At 40.1% G+C, this 26530-nt stretch overlaps 1 protein-coding gene across 1 annotated transcript in view; it reads left to right on the plus strand.

Annotated features, from left to right (window-relative positions):
- Nucleotides 1-24328, plus strand: part of prdm6 (PR domain containing 6) — a 133489-nt gene extending 109161 nt beyond the window's left edge. The window contains exons 8-9 of the mRNA XM_087848783.1: nt 14039-14215; nt 23593-24328. Coding sequence (XP_087704909.1) covers nt 14039-14215; nt 23593-23707 — 292 coding nt within the window. The 3' untranslated portion in view covers nt 23708-24328. The remainder of the gene's footprint in view (nt 1-14038; nt 14216-23592) is intronic.
- Nucleotides 24329-26530: the final 2202 nt, after the last annotated feature.

Consider the following 26530-nt stretch of genomic DNA (forward strand, 5'->3'; position numbering starts at 1 on the left):
ATTCAATTCAGGGTTGCAGGGGGACTATCCCAGCTATCATAGACCATGAGTTGGGGTACAACCTACAGGGCCAACACCTACACCTACAGCCAATTTAGAATCATAATTTAACTCCACTAACTGCATATCTTTGGTCTACGGAGAGGAGCCGAAGTACCTGGAAACAACCTAAACACACAGAACACCTCTGGCCAGATGTTGGAATTTAACCCGGGACCTTCTTGTTGGGAGACAACACAGTGCTGATCATTGCACCTCACAGCAAGAAGGTCCCTGTTTTAAATCCATCATCTGGTGCAACAGCTGTACTGCCCTAACAACATTCAAACACTGTTAAATTTGATAGTTGGTTTTAACTTTGAAAAATTATGGAAATTGGTAAGTTACAGATTTCTGTTTTTCCTCTGCAGATTTGAGTCTTTAGATTCTACTACCAGTATGGTAAGGTTTAGTTTCTTCTTCCAGTATGGTTTCACTAGTAATAAAAGCTCATCTCTCACTTTGATTTCTAACAGCTTCCCTCACTTTCTCCTGGCCTCCCTCTCCCCCTTCATACATATTTATTGATGTTTACTTGATGGGAACATTTGGAGCTGAAGACTGATGGCTCTTTATATCAGCCTAAAAAAAAGGGAAAGAAAAAACACTGCACACCTCCTCTGAGCTCCATCTCTTTCCGGTTTGCTTTTTTCTGCTGACTGTTTCTTTTTCTGAACTTTTTCTTCTTCTCTGTCATTTTTTTCCCCCCTCTGTGTGTCATTTCAACAGAATCCATCATCAGAGGAGCAGTTTGTTTATGTCAGCGAGGCCTTGGAAGTGCTTTCGATTCAGCTTTAAACTGGTGTCGAGATACAGGATACTGTTTAAGTTTTGTGATGGCAATGAGTGATGAATCAGGAAAAAATCAGATCATAAATGGCCTGCGTTTCCACTTATAGCCTTGACATATTACAAAAGCAGTGCAGTGTAAACCACAGCAATGGACTAAATTAATAACCACTGCTTTTATGATTGATGTGTTTACCATACTGGTGTTTAAAAGAGTCATTAGTGCTTTTAGGGAAAGTTGGATATTTTTGCTAAGCACTTTGATCTCCACAGTTCACGATTCAGGTCTCATTCTGGTGGCTGATGTTGTTTATGAGTAAGGCCTGTATTTGTATATGGACACAATCACGCTTGTATATCGGAGGACAGAAGGTTTACAGCCGATTGAAAGTGTATCATCACAGAGCCCGACTTTATGGAGGAATTAAATTTTAATTTCTGTCATTTGTTTCTGGCATCTAACAATCGCTTGTTGGTGGTTTGGCCTGATTTCTCCGGCTTTCCAGCAGCCCAGTTAAACATTTAAAATTCTCCATTACTCACGTAAGCGCTACAATAATGAGAGCATTGAGGCATTTAAATGTTCTAAGGTTTAATGTTTCTCAGTGGAAAAGCCGAAAAACCCTGAACCGAGATAACTGATAGAGCGAGAAGTTTTCCTAGACATTAATCGTGTTAGATATTTTTTTTCCTTGAATATAATACCGCTGGGGAGGAACATCATGATATTATATTCTCCACTTGATTATTAACCCTATAATGCTTTTGCATCATATTTGATACATGAGTTTCTGAGACCTCTAGCTCATCAACATGATCAATGCTTGTCATAATTTCAAAATGTTATGTACAAAAATCGCTTTTTTTGTCTAAAATTAACATTGTTGTTAACAAAAACCTGCCAAAGACGCACAAATGCAATACAAAAAATATATAATAAATATATCATTAACAACATGATATAGCAATAAAGCTTTTGTGAATTTTGTTATAAGGGTTAATAAACATCTCAGTTCCAAAAAAATAAGAATGTTCAGGCTGTTTTTTGATGGGTTGGGTGTTACAGGCTAATCAAGTAGTGATTTTTTTTAGCACCTGTTACGTCTGTTTTACACCGACATGCATCCCAAAGGAAAAATATAAATATGACAGCAATATTTCATTTTTAATCATCGTGTTTATCATATGTACAAGTATATATGGCAAACCCTAATTCCCACTTGATTTGATTTTTATTTATGTATTTTATATATTATATTTGATGTTAATGTTGATCAAATGTCAGTCCAGGTCAACTGATGGCTCATCTGATAATCGTCGACATATCCAATATAGCCTACTTAAAATACAAAATTTAGCCTTAACCAACCCACCTCCACCCCAGCTCCTCCTTTTTTGGTGGCTTCATTTAGCTCAACCCCAAAATAATCCAAAATGTGTTATTTTGTCTTATCATTTTTTAGGATTACAAATTTATTTTATTTTATTTTTTTTAATTTAATGGTAAAAACATAAGCGTTTCAAATATTTTTGACGTAAATGTGCTGATTTTACAGACAATAACATTTTTCTGGGATACCCAACCAGCATACCCAATACCTAAAGTTTTTGCCAATCAAAAATAAAAATGTTCAATTTTAGTAAAATAAAGATCACCAAAGCATTAACAATCTATTTGTAATCTTTTGAAATTTTACCCCCACAAATTCATCTATTCAACTGAGTTTCACTCTGTTCCTGGTCAGCCAAACCCAATTTGCAATGATTTAAAGTCCTGTTAGTGGTGCCTGCCCCACAGTTTGAGAAACCTGCCACTGACTTTATATTAGCACTCTGGTAGACTATTCTTCATTAATATATCAGCCTGTGTTTGGCCTTAATTGGAGCTTCATCTGTCACTTTTCATTGCATTAAGTTTCTGCTGTTTTGTCCAATCACCCTTCTCTAATGATCTAATTAAACTCTTCCCAACACTAACATTGTTTGAGTAGTACACATTTTAAATAAATATTTATTATAGAATAATACCATCCCAATACAAAATGGAGCAATAATCAGCTACCATTCCACTAAGCTCGTCATCCTATGGACAGACTCCGCCTCCACTATCTTGGTGTAAATAGTCCTTGCTCTGCTGTGCAGCATCAAACCAGTTCTCTGCTTGTGTCAGGTTCTGGTTAGAACTAATCAACTTGGCAGTTGGTTCTCCAGCTTGTTGTAAGCAAAACAAGTATTACTGTCATCAGCTACAGGTCAAAATGCTAGATGGTGAGGGACACGTGATGGAGTTAATTAATTATGTCTTGCACTCCTTTATCTTAGCGGAGTAAACCATAGCTCACTGGGAGCACTGGGGGGAGTGGACCAGTGGTGGTAATTAACATCTGAAAGTGTTTCTCTGTGAATTAAATATAAATATAAAACCTCTGGACTGTAACTGGTTACACATTTAAAACGTAGTTGTCTCTTGAAGAATCTGATGCTGTAGCAATGCTCAGAGATGTTTTGTAGAAGTGTAATGGGTTTATCAGTGTTAAAACCAACACACTTGTTCATGTTTTCAGCTGGGTCTCACTTGCTGCTCTGTCAGCTGAGAAAATTCTCAAAACACAATTAACTCAAAATGTTTGCATGCCAGTCTATAACGAGGCTGTTCCTTTGTGTTACTAAACAGTTGACATTTAGGAGATTTATCACCCGGCAGTGAAGACATATTTGCATTTAACACTAACACAGATGTGTGTTGTCCCTGCTGGACATGCAGATGTGTTGAAAAATAGCTTTTTTCTCTTTTCAATGTGTAGCCGCAGGATAATGATTCATCACAGTGATGGACGGGCTTGTAGAAATTTCTTCAAAGTCTATTTTTATCTGTCATGTTTGCCATTATAATAAACACCTACTTTGTTTTGCATCTGCATGCAAGTGGGTTTTGTTTAGTATCAGTAAGTAAAGCTCTGTGGGCTGGCAGAGCACACTGGAGCAAATTTTAGACTCTCAAGTCTCAGGTGGTTTTACTTTTTCCAGTTTAAAATGTTCCCATGTGCTTATCCGTAATCGCTTTTATTTGTTTAATGTAGTTTGGTCATATTACAGTGCTTAGAGGCCTGGGACATTTACAGCCACCATTTCTGAAAACCGAAGCAGAAAGCTCAGGGTACCCTCAGACCATCGTATAAATGAAACCCGTGGCTGTTAAGTGAACTGCAGTCAGTAAACCGCTGCTCACATTTGTCAGCTGGCATTGACAAAAACATTGCTGAGACATGCACAAGACTGCCTTGCACAATTAAGTTGCTCTGTCATGTATCACTATGTTGAATACTACCTGAATAATGACAATAGCATTAGCTTGGATGTGACCAGTGTTGGGCAAGTTACTTTGAAAAAGTAATTATTGTTACTAGTTACTTCTTCAAAAAAGTAACTGAGTTAGTAACTGAGTTACAAGATTCTAAAAGTAATTAATTACTTGAAAAGTAACTATTGCGTTAACCTTCTGGGGTCCAGGTTATAATTGGCCATTTTTAACTATTTTTGATGTTTCCTCTACATACCTTTACAAACTGGTGTTAAAAATTGATGTCATTCTTTTCAGCACAACCTCACGTGTCTGAATTTACAATTATGTTTTCATTTTGACATACTGTATTAACAGAATTTACCTAAAATCAGACAAAAAACATAAAATCAGAGTAGAAAAAGTAATATTTTTTACTGTAACAACCACAAACATGTTTATTGAATCATATTTCATAACTTAAAATGCAAATATAAATTGTCAATTTTAAAATCCTATGCACAAGTTTTGCAAACAAAGTTATTTGCAGCCATTTACCTTTTACCCGTTGTTATAACCATTTCAAACTATTTGCATAACAATCAGGTGTTCTGCATTAAATACACACAAATTATTTGTGTCACTCCAAAAAAATCATTTCTGTCCACTATAAAGGAGAAAATCACAGCCTACAGGTCTGACAGCAGGTGTATCACTCCTGTTTCTACCTGAAGACAGCAGTCTTCAGTCTTGTTTTGACACACAACACAAAACTATCCACAACACTACACACTAACTACACAAGACAACACATTAACTACACACTACAAACACAGTAAACGTGGTCATGTGATTGTGCACATGACCATCAAGAATCCTTACATTAACTTTTATCGAGTGGAGGAAAAAAGTTAACGTTCATCCTCCAGCTTCACTGTTTATGTTATGCTAGCTGTGTCGCCACCGATTACGTAGCACATCGTTCTATACCAGTTAGCCAAACTTCAGTAACCCTACAAACGCCACTGCTGTTTACTTTCCTGTCTTCATTTATGTCGGAAGTGATAGCAGAGCTGTACAGCTGTACATCTTAATTTGTTTCAGAAATCCTTCAGTCAGGACATGGTATATTATATTTAGATGGAAACTAGCAAGCTACCTCCCTGCTAACTTCTAACTACAGAGAGATAATAAATTCGATTTCCATGGATGCCTGGATGTTAAACTTAATTGTTACAACTGGTAGAGCAGCCACACTGATCATTTTATTACAGATGAAAGAATTTAGACAGTTTTTCAACTCTCAGCGATCCCGCAGTGATCGTTGACTTATGGACCTGCAGCAGAGTTTGGGCCCAGACACGGCTAATGACGTCAGACTTAAAGACCGGATCGCTGAGACAAAACAAACACTCATTTTAACATAAAATTGGTCTGTTCATTCAGGGCGTGGTCATAAATGCATCAGTGAAAAAAGTTGCAAAATGCACATTCAAAGCTGACATTTACTGCAGATATTACAATGGCGGGAAATCCATTATTGAGTATAAACAGAAAATGGTAAATTGGTAAAATCACCCAGTGTTGCTTGGGACCCATCAGTAGATCTTCTTAATAACTATGTTTTCCTTTTAAACTACAATACCGATAATGTATGTTCAGTACCCCCTGACCACATACATACAAAAAAAGACAAAACACACAAAAGGCATTATCTACAATGACACAATATTGGCTTAGTTTTCTTTATGAGGTTGGTTTGATGAGTACAGCTAGCTGATGAGAGGACATTATGTGAGCTTTCTGCTCTAATAGATCAGTCAATAAGGTTTGAAAGAAAAAGAAAAGACAGAGAGAAACAAAAAGACATGGATACTGGAGGATAAAAAACAGCACATAAAAGAAGGAGTTGTGTGTGTTCACGGTTGTCTTCCGGTGATTTTGTTTGTGCTAGGATGTCCGTGCTCCACTCACATACATACATATTTTTATGTGTGTTCAGAGGGCCATTGATTCTGTATTGACGATGTGGGAGCAGTGATTTATAGCTGCTGGTCTCAAGGGAATAATGTCTTCATATGAGGCAGACAGAGGAGACGTCCTCACAGCACAGATATAACTCCATATGGATTAGACTGAGTCCATGCGGGTCAATCGACACACTTCACTCTGCATCACTGCGCGCTGCAAATAAACACACACACACATATTCACTGAGTCACTGAGGTCCTAAATCAAATTAAAAGCTCAGAAAATGAAAACATCATCTGCAAGCAACCGATTTAACCCCCAAACACATAAAAATATGAATGTGATGCTGTCAGAAATGTAGTGGTTAAATATTGTTTTTATTAAATCTAGAAGCAGATATGTTTGTCCTTCTGTAAAAATAAGCTTACACGCTAACACTTGTCACGCTCACTTTGTTAGTCTGCATCCAGAAACTGCATGAGTGCAACTCACAAATGCATACCTGCAAACTACTGCTATAAAACAGCACAAACTCTAAGATAATTCTGTTGAAGAAGGTCCAAAAGCAGCAGGAGCAGCAGCAGAGACACGGTGAAAAAGTCCAGTTCACTGACTCCAATTAGTGGAGGTGAAACCTACAGTCAGAGCAGAACATCCACCTGTCAGTCAGACCAGCTGCACCCCTGGTAATGCTAATGATGCATTGTGTTTGGTTTTGGGTTTTTTTGAATGAACTCACTTTTGGAGCCTTAAATGGCAACTGATCATACATTTGATAATCTTACAATTTCTACAGATGTTACAACATCTGTACATTTTTTAAAAATGACAAAGAAAATGTTACAAACTGTTTAGAAAATAGACTTTCAAATAGTGTTTTTGTAAGTTTTTTCCACCGCTACTGCAAACCTCAGGTTGTCTAGAGTCGTAGTGATTATATTTACCCAGGCTTTTATTTTGAAGTCACAAGGGAAAACTCTAACCCACAGGCCCTTGTTTCATAGTAATCTGTAAAAGCAATATGATGGACAGACTTTTCGTCTGGGCTCAAATTGTGGTCATGAATATTTCACACGCAAGCGAGCGAACGTGAGTTTTACACGTAGTTTTTTGGTTTGTATCTGTAACTAGACCTTAACCAAAAAAAGCAACTTGTGTAAATATTTTTTACAAACATACAAATAGATGGACAAACATAAAATTTTCAGATATTTTGGTTTACGAGGTTACAAAACTCAATTCACAATATTTATGACCACAATTTGAGCCCATAATTTCACTGCCTGCTGTTTTGCAGTAGAGCAGTCATTTACATGCTTTTGTCGTCGTGTGAAGTTCCCACTTCACCACACACAGTTTAAATGTTTTTCTCTCCAGTCTACGAGAGATCTGATCGGCAACGCTCTTACTTTCCATTCTCCTGTCCACCTTCTTGACCTCTGACCTCTCTCTGATGCCATGAAAACATGTATGCGAGCCAGAACGTTTCATTCCCATGTAGTCTCAGTAGTGAGGTCTGGTCGGCATGCAGTCGGGTCTCTCACACACACGCTGCCTCTTTCATCAGCTCATGTGTTAAAGGTGTGGACACAGCGACATGTTGACTCTGACTCTGTTGTTCCTACCACATGTTGTGTTGAAAGCTGACACGAGGTTTATTGTCCTGAACCGTATTACACGGATGTGTTGAAAATGGCTAATTTTACAGATCTCACATACACACACAGGCTAAGCTAAGCGTGAAAAACACAGCAGCTGATGTTGCTCTCGTCGAGTATCCAAACTAAGCATTCTTAACTTGTCCATTTGGTGTTTTTATTAACTTGTTGCGTTGTTGATTCTAGACATATTTGGCTGTCTGTGCTGTCGTCACAATCGGACTGAGTAACGACTTGATGCTAACGGCCACCGAGAGAGACGTGATACAGTTAGCCAGCAGTCCAAATGGAGCAGCTTCGTTTGTAGCAATAAAAAGAGAAACAGAGAGATTCATGAGATCAGCTGTAAGAAAGATGAAGAAAAGACTGAAATAATGACTTCTTACAAGAATTAATACCAAATTAATTCATTAATTTGACAGTAAAATAAGGAAATTTTCATCATAAATGTCAAATGCTCTCCAGTGTGTCTATTTTTTTTTGACACATGAGCTTAGGCTTCTGAAAAATTATAATGAACACTATTTGGAAAACATAAAAATTGTGAAAATATTACTCAGCCAGCCAAAATTGCAGTCAAAAAGTCTCATATTTGTAAAAATCATGTCCAACTGTTTACATAGACTGTATATAAAGGTTGGACTTCTCAGGCATTTGCAACATTTAAAATGTGTTTTGTTACCAAATTTTAAATCCTTCTTGTCACATAATTATTAGGCTCCATTTATGATGTTATGATGTATATCCGAGTAGACATATCAGTCTCAGACTGCAGGCTTACTTGTGGTTTCTAGAGTTTCTTAAAGTAGAATGGGAGGCAGGGATTCAGCTATCAGGCTCCTGTACTGTGATATCAGCTCCCAGTTTTGATTCAAGAGACAGACCTTTTCTTCATTTAAGATTTCCTTTGTCATAAAGCTTATAGTTAGAGCTTGATCGGCTGACCCTGAGCCTCACTTAGTTATGCTGCTGTAGACCCCATGATACACTTTCCACTTCTCCTCTGTTCTCCTCGTTAGTGTTTTCTTACTTTTAGACTTTTTTAAAATCCTGTTTGTCAGTAAAATAGTCACGAGGAGCATCCCTAAAATGGAGATGATGTGTCATATGTTTGACATCTAGTCCTTTGATTTGATAATATGAACATGATCTGAGTCACTGAGTCATAAAGATGAGTTCAACCCTATTTTGTGAGAATATTTTCTCCCCATGCTTTTTGACTTTGGGTTTAAAATGGTTTTAGAATGACTCTCAGTTTTGCCTAGAACCTATTTTTCCATCAAAATATGAGTTTATTCTAAGATGTAAAACAATTTGTTTGAAATTTGTTTCCCCTTCAAAACAAATTTAATGTGCCGTTTCAGTAACAGTCCTCTGGGAACTTATTTGGGGAGTTAATTAGGATTTATCCCGCATGCAAAAAATGTCAGTCTCACTTTTCTTAATTACCTCAGCTGTCATAGAACAAGAGTAGAAAGCTTGCTAGCTACATTTCATTATGAAATTGACAGGAAAAGGGTCCTTTTAAACGTGGAAACACAGACTACTTGTTTTAGCTATAGGCAGACCTAGTCTGGTTTTCAGCACACCCATTAAAAGGTAAAACCTTGATATTTTGAAATATTATATGTATTTCATTTCAGTGCTCAGTGTCACATTCACCAGTAAAATCTGTTAAAAAGTTTCCTAAAGCTTTTTTCCCCTCTCTGTGTTATTCGCACACCCCTGTGTTTCATGTTAAAGAAGTTCAGTGTTTCTGGTATAAAACCCAGACCATACAGTATGCGTGGTAATTTATGCATAAATGATCGTATTTGCATGTCCCTGTCTGTTCCCATATTTTGGTTGCATATGCACAAACCTGCGTGTCCATGTGTGTTTATGTGCATGATAGAGGTGTTTATGCTTCACCTCCTCCTCCTCCACTCCTCCCTGTAATAAACAATAACCGGGCATTAATCTCCCGGCCTGCTGCCTTAATAAATAATATCCACACATTCATCAACTTAAACTATTCACAATCAATGCAGCTCTTCATAGAAAACCCACCTAATAAATAGTGGTGCGGCCCACTGAGGCGTGAACTTATAGACCGGCCGGCTGATAAATGAACCGACCCCCTGCAAAAAACTGCAAGTGAGAATTTTTCGATTTTATATTACACTATTTTACTCTTATTACTTTCCTGTGTGTGTGTGTGTGTGTGTGTGTGTGTGTGTGTGTGTGTGTCTACATCGTCTCGGGGTATTGTGGGTGTTTGTGATTTATTAGAGTGGTGAAGATGTTGGTCTATTTGTTTTATTCTAGTTCTGGGGTATTTGCCCATTTGTAAGGAACTGATGTCAGAGTTTTGTCTTATTAGTTTCAGAATGAAAATCACTTTATTTTCAGGCAGCACATGGGAGTTTATCCTGTCAGTTTAACAGCTTACACAGTAATACAGAACCAAGTGACCCATATGAAAAGAAAAACAAAAAACTATATCATTTTTCCATTTCCTTCATGACTAAACACTTTTCAAGCCCTCCCTGGCGGCTTCTATATATTCATGTAGGTTTTCAGGCTAAGCCTAGTTGGATCGGGCCACCAGAGGCTCGCACCTTCAGCCTCTACCTCTGGTGACCTTGTCTGGACAGTGTAAACTGGACCCTTGATTTTTGAGGGGTTTTTTTTAGTCATCATAGCGGTTGTCAGAATTTCTCGTTGTCTGGTTCCTCACCCAGGTCCAATTTGCCTTGGGAGATCCTACCAGGGGGAAATCATGAAGGGGATCTCCTTCAGAGATACTGCTCCTCCACTGAAAGGAGCCACTTAAGGTGGTTGAGCCAACTGATTTTAGTGCCTCATAGGTGAGGTGTTTCGGGCATGGAGGAGAACCAGGGGCAGCCCCAGGACTCACCAGAGAGGTTATGTCTCTGAGCTGTCTTGGATAAACTTGGTGTGCTCCCTGAATGAGCTGGAAGACTTGGAGGGGGCGAGGGCAGTCTGGGGTTCACTGCTTAGACTGCTGCCCCGAATAAGTGGTCGAAGATGGATGGATGGATGGATGGATATACAAGTCTGATGAGGTGTTTTTGGACTACAGAGAGATAAAGATGGTAAAGACAAGAAATCAAAGTGTGTCTCAGAGAGGTCTAAAAGCCTGGTTCATAAAAGGATAAAATAAACTTCATTAATCTGTAAATTTGAGAAAAAGAGGAAGAAAGAAACCACCGAAGAAGGACACCTCTCAGCGAAATCAGCTGAGAGAGCTGCAAATCCTTCTGCAGTGTATTCCATGATTGCCTGATTAACTGGTGATTTTAAACTGGCTGTAGGCAGTGTTGGTCAAGTTACTTGAAAATAGTAATTAGTTACTAATTATTGATTACTTCTCAAAGAAAGTAATCTCATTACTTTGCTGATTATTTATTTTTGAAAAGTAATTTGTTACCTTATTACTTAGATACTTTTCAAAAACATGATGACACACAACCTAAATGCATAATAAAGCATAGACCTTTCAGCCCAATTCAATTTCTTCTGCATAATCCGTCATATAAAATCAAGTGTTTTGTGTTTACACTCACTCTTTCAAATAGATGCAAGTAAAACACACATAAATACATTCAAAGATCCAGCAGCACTGAGTCGTGTGAGGCGGGTGGAGGTTTGCCCAGTGCCGCAGCAGTCATGTCAGTGATCCGGGGGTTTCTCTGTAAATTTCACATTCCCGTGGCGGCGTGCTAGGTGCCTGCTCAGATTAGAAGTTTAATTTTTCTCTGTAGAAAGAAATTTTCATTGGACGCTGATGTTTTTGTCACTTTTCATGGAATCAAACTCAAAGTGATGAAAGTGCTTCCAAGCTTTAAACACTGCATGGTCGTACTCTCTCCCGCACTCCATATTATGGAAAGTAACAGTAATCTAATTACCTTTTTGCAACATTAATCCCTTACTTTACTTGTTACTTGAAAAAAGTAATCGGATTACAGTAACGCATTACCTTTAACGTGTTATGCCCATCTCTGGCCGTAAGTGTGAATGTGAGCATGCAACCTGTCCAAGGTGAACCCTGCTCTCGTGGGGTGAGAGGTAGCTCTGACAGCTGGGATAGGCTCCAGCTCTGAGTGTATCCTGGGCCTGAATGTCTCCCAGGCTCCTGGAGAAAATCCACACATGGGAAGAACCAGCAAATGAAACACAGAGGAGCCCCACCTGCGTTTGACGCAATAATAATGCTGATTACAATTACAATGAGTAAAAGTAGCCATAACACTCATTAAAGTAATTATAAATATAATATCCATGCTTAGCTAAAGTGTGACTGTAGCAGATAAAGTACCAATGGTAATCACCAGAGCGTCCCTGATCCCTGTCTTTAAAGCAGCTTTAAAAACGGGATCCTCTGTGTACTCCTGAGGTCGTTAATGTGACTGACAGAAGACACACGGCAGCTAATCACCTCAGAGCTCCCGGCTCATCAATACACACTGACTGATACACGGCACTAACTGACTTTCTATGTACTTTAACCCCACATCCTCCTGTGGTGCTGTGTCAAAGCCATGGAGGGCCTCGAAGCTTGATTTTGTTTCAGGTCTCACTCGCAATTTTAGTGATTTTAAACAAGCAGTCCATAAAACTGGAATGCAATATGCAAACCAAACTGTGGAAGAAAAAAGGCATGTGAAATACTACTGCTACAAGTCTCTGCTCTGTAAATAGTGACATTTCAAAAATACTTACTGATAAATGTATATTGGACCGATATAATCAGCTGCTGTGTTCTGGTTAGACTGACTCTCCACTTCAGTAAGTTTTCAGATCAGATGAAGGGACTGCTGCCATCAGGGAGGTGGACAATGAGATCCCCTCTGAAGAAGTAGCTAAATGATATCGAGAAACCTACACAGATAGCAATGTGGCCTGTAAGGAAAACATGTGAGTTTGTTTAGCAGAGGGTTGAGCAGTACTAAATGATCCTCTCAAAAAGATAATAAAGAAAAGCATCAACATATATGCTTGGGCGGGCTGCCTAAGTAAAGTCTGTATGTGGGAAACAGAGGTTTGCACACAGAACCTGAAAATGAGAATGGGGGAAAAAGAGAGGAGATGCAAGATATGAGCAGAGGCTGAAGTGTCCTGTAAGTGAAAACAAAATACCTCGATAATGTTCACAGCTGGCTGCGTGTTCGGCTCAGCGAATGGAAGGAGTGTGAGATTAGATCTGCTGCTGTATGGAAGCAGGACACTCTATTAGCAGACACACAGCTTCTGTTTGGTTGTTTGTTTAACTCCCATTTGGGCCAAACACACACACACACACACTGACACACAATAACCTAATATATCTCTTCTTTTCTTGTTCTCTTACTGTCTCTATCTCATTCTGTGTAACTGCTATTCTTCACACACACACACCATGATAAATGGTCCAGTCATGATCTAGGCCTGCATTGTTGATGAGGGTCAGGCTGCCATGGTTACCGGAGCAGTGTCCGACTTCCCCTGCCCCCTGTTTGCGTGTGTTTATAGACCATATGTATTGCTTTTTAGTGAGCTGTAATGTGTGCAGGCTTATGTTTCTCTGTATGCAAACAAAATGTCTCCAAATTTTCATTTTGTGTTAATTCACGTTGCTCCACTCCAGTTACAAGCACCCAGAAAAATTCATCTGTGCATTGTTGTTTCTTTGTGATAATAGAACAACAGAAAAGGTGGAACAAACCCATAAAAATGAAGAATCTTCATGGGCAAGATGAAGAAATAATTCTTTTTTTGATGAATTTTCATGTTGTGGTAAATTAATACATGAAGCACAAGAGTCACAAAGTAACAGAGCTAACAAAATAAAATAAGATCTTACCAATAGACCTAAGGGTAAGTAACATCATGGCCAGTAGGGGGAGACATCTCGGGTAACTGAAGAGGATGTGAATGTGTAGAAGTCTATGAGAAAATGAAGCATCAGCTCACATCCTCTATGACCTCGCCTCAATCACTAGTTTAAAATCTCGCCTTTTACAATAATATTCTAAATTCATTTTCGATAAAGTGAGCACTAGTAGCAGTCCTCTTTGTGCAACTACAAATGGTGCCCCCTGCTGACTGTTAGAAAGAATGCAAATTTAAGGCAGTGCCTTTCATCTCAGCAACATCCATAAAAAATCAATAACAAAAATACATAGCGTGCTGTTATCTTAATGTAAAAGTTTTTTATTGTACTTATTCGTTATTAAATCAGACACCTGCAGGGAGAATATTTAAGCACGCACACACCTTCTGTTTTCTTCTTTCATCCGACTCTCTTTGTCCTCAGACCATACCAGTGTGGCCACTGCTCCCAGTCCTTCTCTCAGCCGTCAGAGTTGAGGAACCATGTAGTGACGCACTCCAGCGACCGACCTTTCAAATGTGGATACTGCGGCCGGGCCTTCGCTGGCGCCACGACGCTCAACAACCACATCCGCACACACACGGGAGAGAAGCCGTTCAAGTAAGTAACAGTGAGTACCCCCAAACACCCATAAAATCCACCCACCTTACCTGCCACCTGTTGCGACAAACAACCCAGCTAATACCACTCGACTTGCTCTTAACTGTCACCACCAAAATTATTGTAGAAGCAAGTCTCACCTTTAGATATATTGGGTGACTTTGTCCCAAATAAGTTTTTCCTCTCCTGAAAATTATACTTTTGACACCAATAATTTCACTTCCATAGCTTTGAGCGCCGTCTCTGTCTTTCTGTGTCTCTCATAATTATGTCTTTGAGGTCATTGAATAAACTGTACAGAGGACAATATAAAGCTCAGGGATCCGCTAAACCGCTCAAAATGTCAAAGGCACCATGGATTGTTTTTAATGTGGAGGGCAATAGATGTTCCCATAAACTGGTAATTATCAACAGCAACCCATGTTGGTACAGCAGAGAACGATTTAGAACAAATAAAGCTCTGACCGAACTTCTCTAACAGCAGGTACTAGAACTGTGAATCGAAATATTTTGTTACGCCAGCTTGTAAATTATTCAGGTTTTTAAATCAGTATTAAAAGCAATCATGGTGTATATTCCCATATGAGTCTGATACAGATCAATGGAATGATTTCATGTCATTGACATCAAATTTGTAGAATCATAAAATGATTGATATGTTTTTAAGTGTGTCACATCTGCTTTGTCTGCATGCTGAATCAATTTCCCCCAGCACTCCTGAAACCAACGCTTTCTCTCATTAGCATTGCTAATTACGTCACCATAAGAAAACTAAAGTGAGCCACCGAGGGCTTGAAGTCCTGAAGGTTTTAGCTTGCACAAAAGAAAAAAATATAAAATGGTAGCAAATGGGTTTGGATTTCATTGTTGTCAACAGATGTACACAGATATGCTTTAGTAAATAAATTAATAAATAATATGCACTAAAGCAGCGGGAACTCAGGTTCTTGTTCATGAATATTGGAAAGACACATCAACACGTCCTCCAATGGTGCTGCAGGTTCTAGAGTGGCCATTCAGATTATCTACAGGTAAATATTCCAACTGAGTCACAGTTTTACTTTGGCAGCTGTTAACATACCAGGACTGACCAACTAAAGCAGGGGTGAGGAAATCCAGGCCTCAAGGGCCGGTGTCCTGCAGGCTTTAGATCTCACCCTGGGTCAACACACGTAAATCAAACGATAAGTTCATTACCAGGCCTCTGGAGAACTTCAAGACATGTTGAGGAGCTAATTTAGCCATTTGGATCAAGGACACGTCTAAAACCTGCAGAACACCGGCCCTTGAGGGCTTGAGTTCCCCTCCCCTGATCTAAACTTATGTGAAGGAAACACTGGAGTTTAAAAATGAGAAAAGACCATCTAAGAAGTCCATGCCTCAGTTTTGATGCACTAATAAGAAGCACTGGGTGACTTAGGTTCCTCCCAGAAACATAACCTTAGAAACTTGGGTGTCATTTTTGATGAAGCTTTTTCTTTGGAGGGACATCTAAATCAGACAGTAAGAACCTGCTTTTTTCACCTGAGGAACATTTCTAAACTTAGATCCATCGTGTCAACAAGTGAACTCGAGATGATAATACATGCTTTTATCTCTACAAGACTTGACTACTGTAACAGCCTGTTTACTTGTCTAAACATGAAAGGGCTAGCCCGCCTACAGGTTGTTCAAAACTCTGCAGCGAGGCTACTGACCCGCTCGAACAAGGGTGCTCATATGACCCCTGTGTTAAAGTCGCTGCACTGGCTACCAATCAGATTCAGGTTCCATTTTAAAATTCTAGTTTTAACTTTTAGAGCATTACAGAGACAGGCACCCCCCTACATTGCTGATCTGATTCATACACACACCTCCACTCGTAATCTGAGGTCAGCAAACCAAAATCTTTTAGTGGTCCCCCACACTCGTTTTAAAACCCGAGGGGACCGATCTTTCCAAGCTGTTGCACCCAGATTGTGGAATGCACTTCCCCTATTTCTACAGGGTTTGGACTCAGTGGAGACCTTCAAAAAGCAGCTTAAGACATTTTTATTTCAAAAAGCTTTTAATTAGACCAGGGTTTTCATGTATTTTATGACTGTATTATGTTTTTACCTTGTAAAGCACTTTGTGACATATGTCTGTGAAAGGTGCTATATAAATAAAGTTTACTTACTTACTTACTTACTAATACGCCGATATCTGTCTGTGCATTACACACTTACATCCAGCTTGCTCACCAAACTACTTAGCGTTAGCTGACAAGTTAGCACTCCATCCAAACGCATCACTTCTGCCTCCAAAAATCAAACATGATGGTGGCTAACACATTTTCACTGAAACTACCAAACGCTTCAGAAGTTTAGAAACCAGTTGATTTGTTGTCTACATTTTTCTTTTTGGTCTTCAGCTCTAAATTTAGCTCTGGTCCTAAAAAACAAAATCATAATAAGAGTCATTTGCAAACTGCTTTTATATCCCTTACTACTTTCTCAATCACTTTTCTATTTTTCATGATTCTTGCTTCCATTCACTTCCATCATGTCTGCTGTGACCTCTGACCTTTGATTCCTTACTGTTGGCTGCCTGTAACGTTAAACTATGAGGAAATTCTCTTGTTTGTTCCTCATTGTAAATCAGAGAGCATCAGCAGATTGTCCAGTGTAAATACAGGATCTGTTAGCAGCCTGGTAATGAATCCCCCCACACTCATTTCCATTTTCTTCTGCTGGTTAAGGCTAATATAATTAGAGGGCATGCCACGCTGCAATTCGAGGCTTCTGGATGCTGTTGTTGTCATCCTGTCATCTAATCAGCAACAGAGGACAATAAGGATTCCTCCAGTGGACCAAGAGGTCAGCATTCAAGTGGAGGCCAGAAGGGCCAAAGAGTAAGAGACATGAAAGAAAGTGAAGAAAGCAAAATAAGATGTTTGAGTTGTGCAAAATCTAAAGGACTGGCATCAGGGGAACACGGGGGTAGAATCGAATTAACCTTCTTAATAAGCAATCAGAGAAATCCAAAGTCATCATTGACGTGGAGAGCGAAGAGGCGAGAAGGATGAGTGAGAGAGAGCAAGGAGGAACAAGAGATCATGGTGTAAAAAGTGAAACGACAAGCGGTGGCGATTAAATTCAGTTAAACCAAATCAGCATTCTTAATAAGCAATCAGAGGAAACCCCCGAACCTTTTCATCAGCACTTCAGAGTCTCGGTGGAGGCAGAGCGGGACAAAGACAATCACGGACGTGCGTCAGAAATCTTTAGCGGATCGATGGCCTCGGGGAGTTATCTCCTTTCGGACGGTGCGGCGGATAGATTAAAGCTGCCACTGTCACTTTGTCAGGAGGAAAACGCTCAACTTTATTTTCCCGCTGAGGAGACGGAGGCCGCGATTCTGTGTGGTCGGCAGCTTTTCGGTGCTGATGCTCACTGGACTGTGCAGGCTGTCAAAGCGTGCTGCTGTTTTCTCGGCTCCGCTTTTTGTTCTTCTGTATTTTGTTCAGAGAAGCAACGTCTTAGCTTTAAATGTCATCCTGGAGACCAAAGAAAGTTGTTTGACTTAGTACATTATATTTATGATTCTATTACTGTGAAGCTGCATAGAGACAGCATTCAGAGTGAGCGAACACTGACAAAAACCAAAACACTAATATGTACTATGCTTTTTAGGACTAACAAATGCCTATTTCTATAGCCAGCACACAGAGATTATGCTTTTGTGTAGTAGATGCTGGTAGAGTCATTACCTCTTGTAATAAATTAGGAAAACTAAACATTTTTTCAATGTTTCTTTAAACATTTGTTGAATCTATTTGTCACGCAGCGCTGTGTGGCAGGCAGGATAAAGGACCCAAATGCAGATGAAATAAAAAAGCAGCTTTATTGCACTGTAGCAGAAATCAAACAAAACCCAAAACTCACAGAAACTTAACCTAAACTGGAAACTAGATAGCTATCCAATCTAATCCAATCCAATTCAATATTATTTATAAAGCACTTTAAACAGGAGACGTGACAACGGACAGAGGAAAACATAGGGCTTAAATACACCAGGGAGTAACGAGGGAATGGGAAACAGGAGTGAGACACAGCTGGGGCTAATCTGACCAAACGAGAAAGGGCGGAAGCAAAGCTGAAAACACCGAACACCAGACTGTCAAAGTAAAACAGGAAATACTGAACACAGGCACGGGAACGCAGACTTGACAAGGAGACACGGCTGACAGGGAAGACGGAGAGAACATGGAGCACAGAGACAAGAGTAACAAAGTGCGACGCGGCGACATGACTGACTGGGGAGACACGGGAGGTGCATGAATATGGAGACTGGGAAAAAACAGACAATAACACTTGACATGACTTGATGTGACACAAGGACAGTAACAAAACCTGAGATCTAAAAATTACTAAAGTATAAGCAGAAACTAAATCAATCAAAGAATAATAATAAACAAGAACATAAACAATGAGTCGCCAGACTCAGGACCGTGGCACAGAGCAGCGGTCCCCAACCCCCGGGCCACGGATGAGTTGTTTGGTTCCGGGCCGCGAGAGTTGAGGCTCGGTGTGAAATTTATGATTTTCAGGGTTTTTATCATTAACTCAGTTTCCCTGGTTTTTTTCCCGTGTGTTATGAATAAATTTCCTATATATTTTCATGTGCTTTGTACGGAGCCCCGCAGGGGACATGGGAGAAAAAAAAATTAAGACGGACTTTTGCGAGATCTCGCAAAAGTTGAATTCCAACAATGGCGGCAGCTACTTAGTTGTAATATTACTCTTTCTGGGTCACAAAATGCACTTTTAAGATATTTTGAGGCGTGAATGTAGTTGTGTAAATGTCAGATACCTGCTGAGTTTACAAGACACCACATATTTGCAAAAGTGCTCCGACCTTTTTGGAGATCTGACCCCAGTAGCTCGAAGCTAACGGGAGGTCGAGACCTACTACAGCCGGGAGGAACACCGCTTTTCCGGCACATCGTGCCTCGACCTCCCGGTCGGCTTTGAGCTGGCGGCCTCCGAGATCCCGAGTGTGTTTTGCGAGATCTCGCAAAAGTTTTTGCGAGATCTCGCAAAAGTCCGTAATTTTTTTTCCTCCCATGTCCCCTGCGGGGCTCCGTAGCTTTGTGTGTCTTATTTTGAAAGAAATATTTACGCGTTACCACAGCGACCATAAAGGGGCAGAGAGGAGGATGTTACTCTCAGTGTTGTTGGCACATTTCAGGAGGACGCTGCTAATAAAGTTACACAATTACACAGTGAATTCACGTTTATTATTATATTTACAAAATACCACAGTTTTTGTCTTGGTCGTATCATTTTATTTTGTTGTATTTATCCGCGACACCTTAAAGGCCAGTTCGTAAAATATTGTCTGACATTAAACCGGTCCGTGGCCCGGGGGTTGGGGAGCGCTGCTATAGAGGGCATTTCAGATCAAATGTAGCTACCTTTCCAAGTAGAAGGTTCATAAAATGATGGATAGACTCGAGGGAGACTGAACTTTGAAATTTCACAGAAGTCCGCAAAGCATTTACATTGAATGGATGTAAAGATGGGGATGTAATCATCCCCATCTCTGGAGAAATTCTTCAAAACAGAGAAGATGATACAACTTATTTTGGGAAAAAATCAACACATTTTTAAAACACAATTCTCCACATGCAGATATTATTGCAGTTGTGTCCATTAGAATGAAATTTCATTTCGATGGTGCTGCCCAAACAGGTTTTGAGCATTTTGCACCAATAATTGAAAAAGTTTCTTGCACTCAACAAAATATTGTCTTTCATCCACCATGTTTTAATGTGTGACTGCAAAAGCTCAACAACAATTTCTCAGACTTTCCCAGTTAGTGTTCCAACTTTAAGGTGGTGTTCATGTGGATTTTCCCCAGTGGGAAATTCTCTTTTCCAGTTAATCCAACACCACATGAATGCATGGTTAGATCATGATTTATTTTCAAAAATATTCCTTCAGGAAAGAGATCTCACTAACCAGAGTTGCACGTTTCCCACAAACACAGCCTTTGATTTTGAAGTAAAGGTGTGGTCAGAGTTTGTCTGAACTGCTCGGTCTCGGTGCTTCGGAAGTAAATGTGAACGTTGTTGTAAATGAAGACTTCGTCTGTACTTCTTCTAGCCCTTCAGCTTCTATCAGTCTGTGACTGAACACAGTCTGTACTTGTTTATCACGCACTCGATCCACATCCGTACAGATGAGATTAAGATAAGAGGTGAGCTGAAACTTCACTGATCCTTGAGGGAAAGTGATTAAAGCGGCCTCTGTCATTTTGTCAGGACAACAGCTCAACATTATTTTTCCCTGCTGAGAAATGGAGGCGGCGGCCGCTAACAGACGCCCGCTGGTCGATAGCCAGCGGCCCGCAGCTGCCTCGTTTCAGCTCTGCTCTTTGTTGTGCAGGACAGCCGTCTTCGTGCCTGGATAAGTCGCTGTGACAGAGAAGCTTCAGAGGAGCTTTGAAGTCCGTGGCTGTTGTGGTTTTGTAAATTTACAGACGAATGACAGCAGGAACATCCACCTTAATGGCAGAGCAGTCTGTTTTCTTTTTCTTGTGCTGCAAGAAAATTTAGAAAATGAGAATCATTTCCAATCCATCAGCTCAAAGTCTGGTCCTCACGCACACACGTATATGTAATATATATAAACATACAGGACTTCTTGAAATTCATGTGATCACAGAAAAACATTCATATCCTGTGATGTGATGGGGCGAACTAACAGTTTCTGTCAAACTAATTTTGGTGAAGCTTAAACAGAAGTTTGTGTTTATTTTTTTTTTTAAAGAAACTGGTTATTTAAGAGTGACAGACAAAGTAATGAGAAGGCAGAAGTCGCTGCAGCGTTGTCTCCCTACACGTGTGTTAACGCAAACTGCCCGAACCTGGATTATAAATGGTTGTGGACATGGATTTGGACAGCTGGACACATGAAAACAGGCAAGCGGGTGGATGTCTGTGCAGACCGCTGCACGCTCTGACTGATGCTGAAATTTACATCACAGGGACCCAAACAGATTAAGATAGGTGGAACCCACTGAAAACGTGTTTAATAAGCTTCATTGTTTTAATGTACTTTCAATCTAGAGCTGCTTTTACAAAATGTGTCAAAAAAATGGGGAGTGTTGGAGCCAAGTCCAGGCAAATATTTTACTCAGTTACATCATGCCATATTTAAGTATTTGTCATGATCTTTAAGTTTCTATTATAATCTTGATCATTTTATGTTATAATGTAATCGGCTGTGCTCCATAAATTAATCCTGCTTTGTTAGTCTGTTGTTGTAAAGTGTTGATAGGTGTCGTAAAGGGGGAGTTTATTTGGCCCGCATGCGGAGGGGTGTGGGTAAAAGGTTAGGTAAGCAAGCAGGACGTGGAGCAACAGTTTTCTGACCGTCGCCGTTTTAATGTTATTTTTTGTTGTAACATAAAGGGAATGTAAACGGAGCTCCCACCAGAGGCATTTGTTTTGTACCTTTCGATTTATATGGAAAATAAATGTTTTGCCCCTTTTTTCCTTCGCCTCGTTTTTGCTACCGGAAGGCATCCAAGCTACATAACAACAGCACGAGTCAGAAACTTTACGTCCTGCAGAAACGGCAAAGAAGGACCAAAGGTTGCCGTTACAGGGAGAACCAGTTCAGGTCTCAGCTGTTGCAGACGTTTTGGAATAAAACTGAATGCAAAGTACAGGATCCTTCATGGTAAATGCTTCTCTCTGAGACCTTAAAGTTTAGGTTCGCCCATGAGCAACATGTTTGACAGTAATCTATTCAAAATATTAGCATGAAATTCGGTTTACAGTGGTCAGTCAGATCAGCAACATTAGCTAAAATTACACCGTTTAAATAACACATTTAAAAACATATGATTTTAATTAGAGCAACCATAAAACCACCAAATCCAAAAAGCTACAAATGCGACCCGTCGTCAGACATCAGTTCAGTTAACCTGTCCTGCTCTTCTTGGCAGTTGATGACTGTCTCTGCAACTTTCCACCACATTAACGGTGTCAACGCTAGATGGTTGAACACCCATGTCGTCCCTGCGTTCCCTGTTCGGAAATTGAGAAATACTTCACTTGAAGCTGAGGCCATAAGTGAGATAATCGTTAAAGACTTCCTTTTTAAAATGTCCACCTTCACAGAAGGAGAAAGCTTTAATAACTGTGTGTGCTCAATAAGGTTTTTCTTAAGTTTTTCTTCTTCTTCTTCTTCTTTAACCTGGATTTCACTGATGCTTGTGGCAACTTAAATTGAGAGGATCTTGACACAGGCAGCAGTCAACAAGCCGTCTTCCCTCAAAAAACTCAAGCCACTGAACCAGACATCATGACAGAGTTTGTGGGTTTAGTAACATTTCGGAGGCGCTGATGCTGTCGCTTTGTGCGCTGCACCCATCCAGCTTACAAGTGTCTTAGCTGTCCACATGTGAACTGACTTCAACACAAACACACCGGCTGACTTCACTGTGGCTACATCCATCTTTTATATGCAATCTCTGATAAATACTCTTTTAAAAAGTTCAGCAAATGCACAAAACCTAAGGAATAAATAACCTGATCAGTTCATTATTATAAATATTGACCTAAATAATGAGTGTTTTTTGCTATAGTTGAGCAACCCTGCATCCAATAATCCTGCTGCCGGTTTATGGCAGAGATCACCTTATGTACGAGACAGAAAGTCAGGCCCTGTGATGAATGTAGTGGCAGAAGCTGTATCACAAAACTGTGTCGTGTTTATGAGGTTTACTGAGGAAAAGCTCTGGTTAAAGAGCTTCCTAACGACCGCTGTCCAGTCCACACTGTTTCCCCTCCTGTGTCTAACACCTCCTCCCTCCCCTTCAACCTATCTATCTATCCGAGAGCACGTTAGTCTTGTTTCAGGGCTGTTAAGTCCAATATCTCCACACAGCTTTCTCTTTGAAGAGCCTCCCCCCACACACACACATTTATATACATTTAAATTACCCCCTAACCCCCTCCAGCGCACACTAAAAGCTCCCTCTCTTCTTTACTTCTATTGAAAGTGACAGTGACACTGCCTTATCGGGCCTGGATATATCTGAGTGTGTGTTAAAGTGTGTGAGATGGGAATACCCTCCTCAGCCCGCCTGATAGATTATTGACAGGTGGACTGTGTGTAATTTGTCGGTCAGGTTGTGAGGATCAGGGCAACAATTACAGCTTGCTGCTCCGCTGGGCCTCACACACACTTTATACTGTCACTGGATATTAGGGTTAACAGGGAGGTGTGTGCGTGCGCGTGATTGTGTACATGTGCGTCAGCAGATTAAAGTGTATTTCTCCTCAGCTCTGTTCAGACTCCTCTAATCGCCGTCTTTTGTGCGTCTTTCTGTTTGTGCGTCAGGTGCGAGCGTTGCGACCGCAGCTTCACACAGGCCACTCAGCTCAGCCGCCATCAGCGACTTCCCAACGAGTGCAAACCCGTGAACGAGACCAGCGAGTCCATCGAGGTGGATTAACCCCCGACTGTTTCCCGACTGAGACCACGTCCACATTAAGACAGTTCAATATGAAAATGTGACTCTTTCTTCAGTTTTGGACCTCCATCCACACCAAGACGCTCACTTCATATTAATCCTAATTTAGTTTTCCAGAAATAAAGCTCCTGAGGAGCATCACTGTGTTAATTGGGTCCAACCTGCACTAAATTAAACGTGTGGATTAAAAATAAAGTTTGCAAATTCCAGGAGTTTCCGGGGATAAACAACAAAACGGGAATGTATGGTTAATTTTTTTGGACAAGTATCATTTCAGTGTAGTGTGAGAGTCACTTTGGTGTTATTTACAATCACATTTGTTTCACCTTTCCTTGCTTTTAAGTTGACGACAACACCTTAGGTTACCACAGTAATGCAATAACAGCTTTCCAACAAGCTTTAAACCAAACAACACGAGAGGAAGTGTCGTGGTTGTTGTAACTTTTCAGTCGTGTTGACTAGGGGTGCAACGATACACAAAATTCACGTTTCGGTTCGATACTTTGGTGTCACGGTTCGATATTTTTTCGATACAAAAAAATGTTGATGCCTTTTTAATTTCTCATTTATTAAAATTATAAATATATGTTTTAACTCAAAAGTACAGTTTTTAAATTTAATGTTGCTGAAACAACAAAGTAATAAAAAAAATACATCTCTCTCCACTCATCTTTGGAAAAGAGAGTTTATTACAGAGAAATGGCTCTTTCCAAAATAAAAGCTATACTATACGCTTCTTCTGGGCTATATTCTCAGCAGCACATTAAACATATCAGGTCCCCATAAGGAGAATCATGTGCTAACGGCTGTCTAAATGACTTGTTTTTGTCTGCTTCCACTTGTCTTTGCACTAGGATGATGTCAGAGTAAATGTGCAGTCATATTCCTTGTGTTCGCACTAGTGCTGTCAGCGTTAATCTGAAATGACGTTAACGCCACAACACCGCAAATCTCCGTTAACGAGCTACTGCGGATCGCCCCGTGCGTGGGGCTGGACAGCGTCAACACGTTGACGAGCTAACTGCGCTAACACACTAGTTCCCACCAATGTAATTGAGCATTGCTGGCACATCCAAGATACTGTTTTACTTTAGTCCATGACGGCTTACCTTCAGGGTCATACGTCACATGGAAACCAAAATAGTTCCAAAGGCCACATCTGAATGAGGGTGGGGGAGGTTCAATTTGCCATGTTGCAAGGAGAGATTAACTTCTGTCTCGCTAGCTTGCCCTGCGCTCAGTGAATCTGTGTTCGACTACTCCGCCTAGGCTGCACTGTCCAGCGCAGATCCACTGAGCGCTCAACACAGACAGCATCGTCAGAAGAAAAGTTGATAAAATAAATTAAAAATTTTGTATTGTTCGATACATATGTGTACCGAACCGAAAGCACTGTATCGAACGGTTCAATATCGATAAGAGTATCGTTGCACCCTTAGTGTTGACCCACCTGACTGCGGTTGAAGTAAAAAACTTGCAAACACACAGAGAAAAGCTGCTGGTTGTGGCATTTATGTCCAAACTCTCCACCAGTCATTGTTAGCTTCCTTCATCTATTAGCTGAATAGATCGGCCCATTTTAACAGACACGATAACGCTTTTTAATTCAGTTCAGTTTTATTTATTTAGCACCAAATCATAACAAAAGTTGCATCAGAGCGCTTTATATTGTAAGGTACAGATCCTAAAATAATACAGAGAACACCCCAACAATCAGATGATCCCTATGAGAAAGGCAACAGTGGGAAGGAAAAACTCCCTTTAAACAGGAATAACACCTCTGGCAGAAGCAGGCTCAGGGAGCTGGCGCAGTCTGCCGTGACCATTGCAGACTTTTTTTGATGATGGGAAGAAGAGTCAGTATATGATAAGTAACCAGCTCCTAATATCAGATCCTCACTTTGTAGCTGATTCTAGATTGGGATGGTTTTCCCTGGAGGTCTTAGCTGATGCCAACAGAGGGAGTTAAATGTGTTGGTCCCCTAATAAATACCAACGATTGCTTTTTATTAGGGCTCATTTTTGGGCCTCTCTCTGCTGAGTGATGCAGTGTCAGGTGACCATTAAAAAAACAGTTATTTTAACTGTCACCAGATTTATATCAGGATATGTTCAGTGTTTCTGAAAACACACAGTAGAGGTCACATGTCTCTGCAAACAAACTGAATGCTCTTTATTAAAGCACACAGGAAGAAAGGGAACAGATTTCATGCTTTCCCGATGTTTCCGTGTGGATGGGGGTCTTTACTTAAGACTTTTTTCAGATTTATCTGTCTTGGTGTGAACGTTTGTCTGACTGTTTACACTTTTGACTTGACTGACTGAGAATTCTGGAGAGGAGCAGCATTCAAGCCACATTCATCCTGCTGGAGAAACTCCTGATTCAACCAAACCAAAGATCTCTTTTCTTTCCTTCTTTTTTTCTCAGCAGAGATTCAGACGGAGGAGTCGGACTAACAAACTTTTGAATATTTATTGGGGACGTTTTGGAATCCACAACAGGGTTCCCTCCAAAGAAAACTCTTTCCTGAAACCGGGACAATAACAATGAAATACCAAAAATATTAAGACTAATGGTCTGTCTGTAGCTTTACTTCTTTTTTTTTTCTTTTTGCAACAGTGATGCCAAAGGAGGGCGCGACCAAAGCAAACACCGAGCAACGACTCGAACGTCTGAGGATGACGCTCGAGTTTTACATCACAAAATGAACACAATACAAAGAGTATGTACTGTAAAAAAACAAAAACAAAACAAAAAACAGACAAAAAAAAAGAGAAAGGACAAAGGAAACAAATTATATTTAT

The sequence above is a fragment of the Neolamprologus brichardi genome, chromosome 12 (assembly GCF_056152115.1).
Source record: "Neolamprologus brichardi isolate AB-2024 chromosome 12, ASM5615211v1, whole genome shotgun sequence".
In the NCBI taxonomy this organism is placed as follows: domain Eukaryota; kingdom Metazoa; phylum Chordata; class Actinopteri; order Cichliformes; family Cichlidae; genus Neolamprologus; species Neolamprologus brichardi.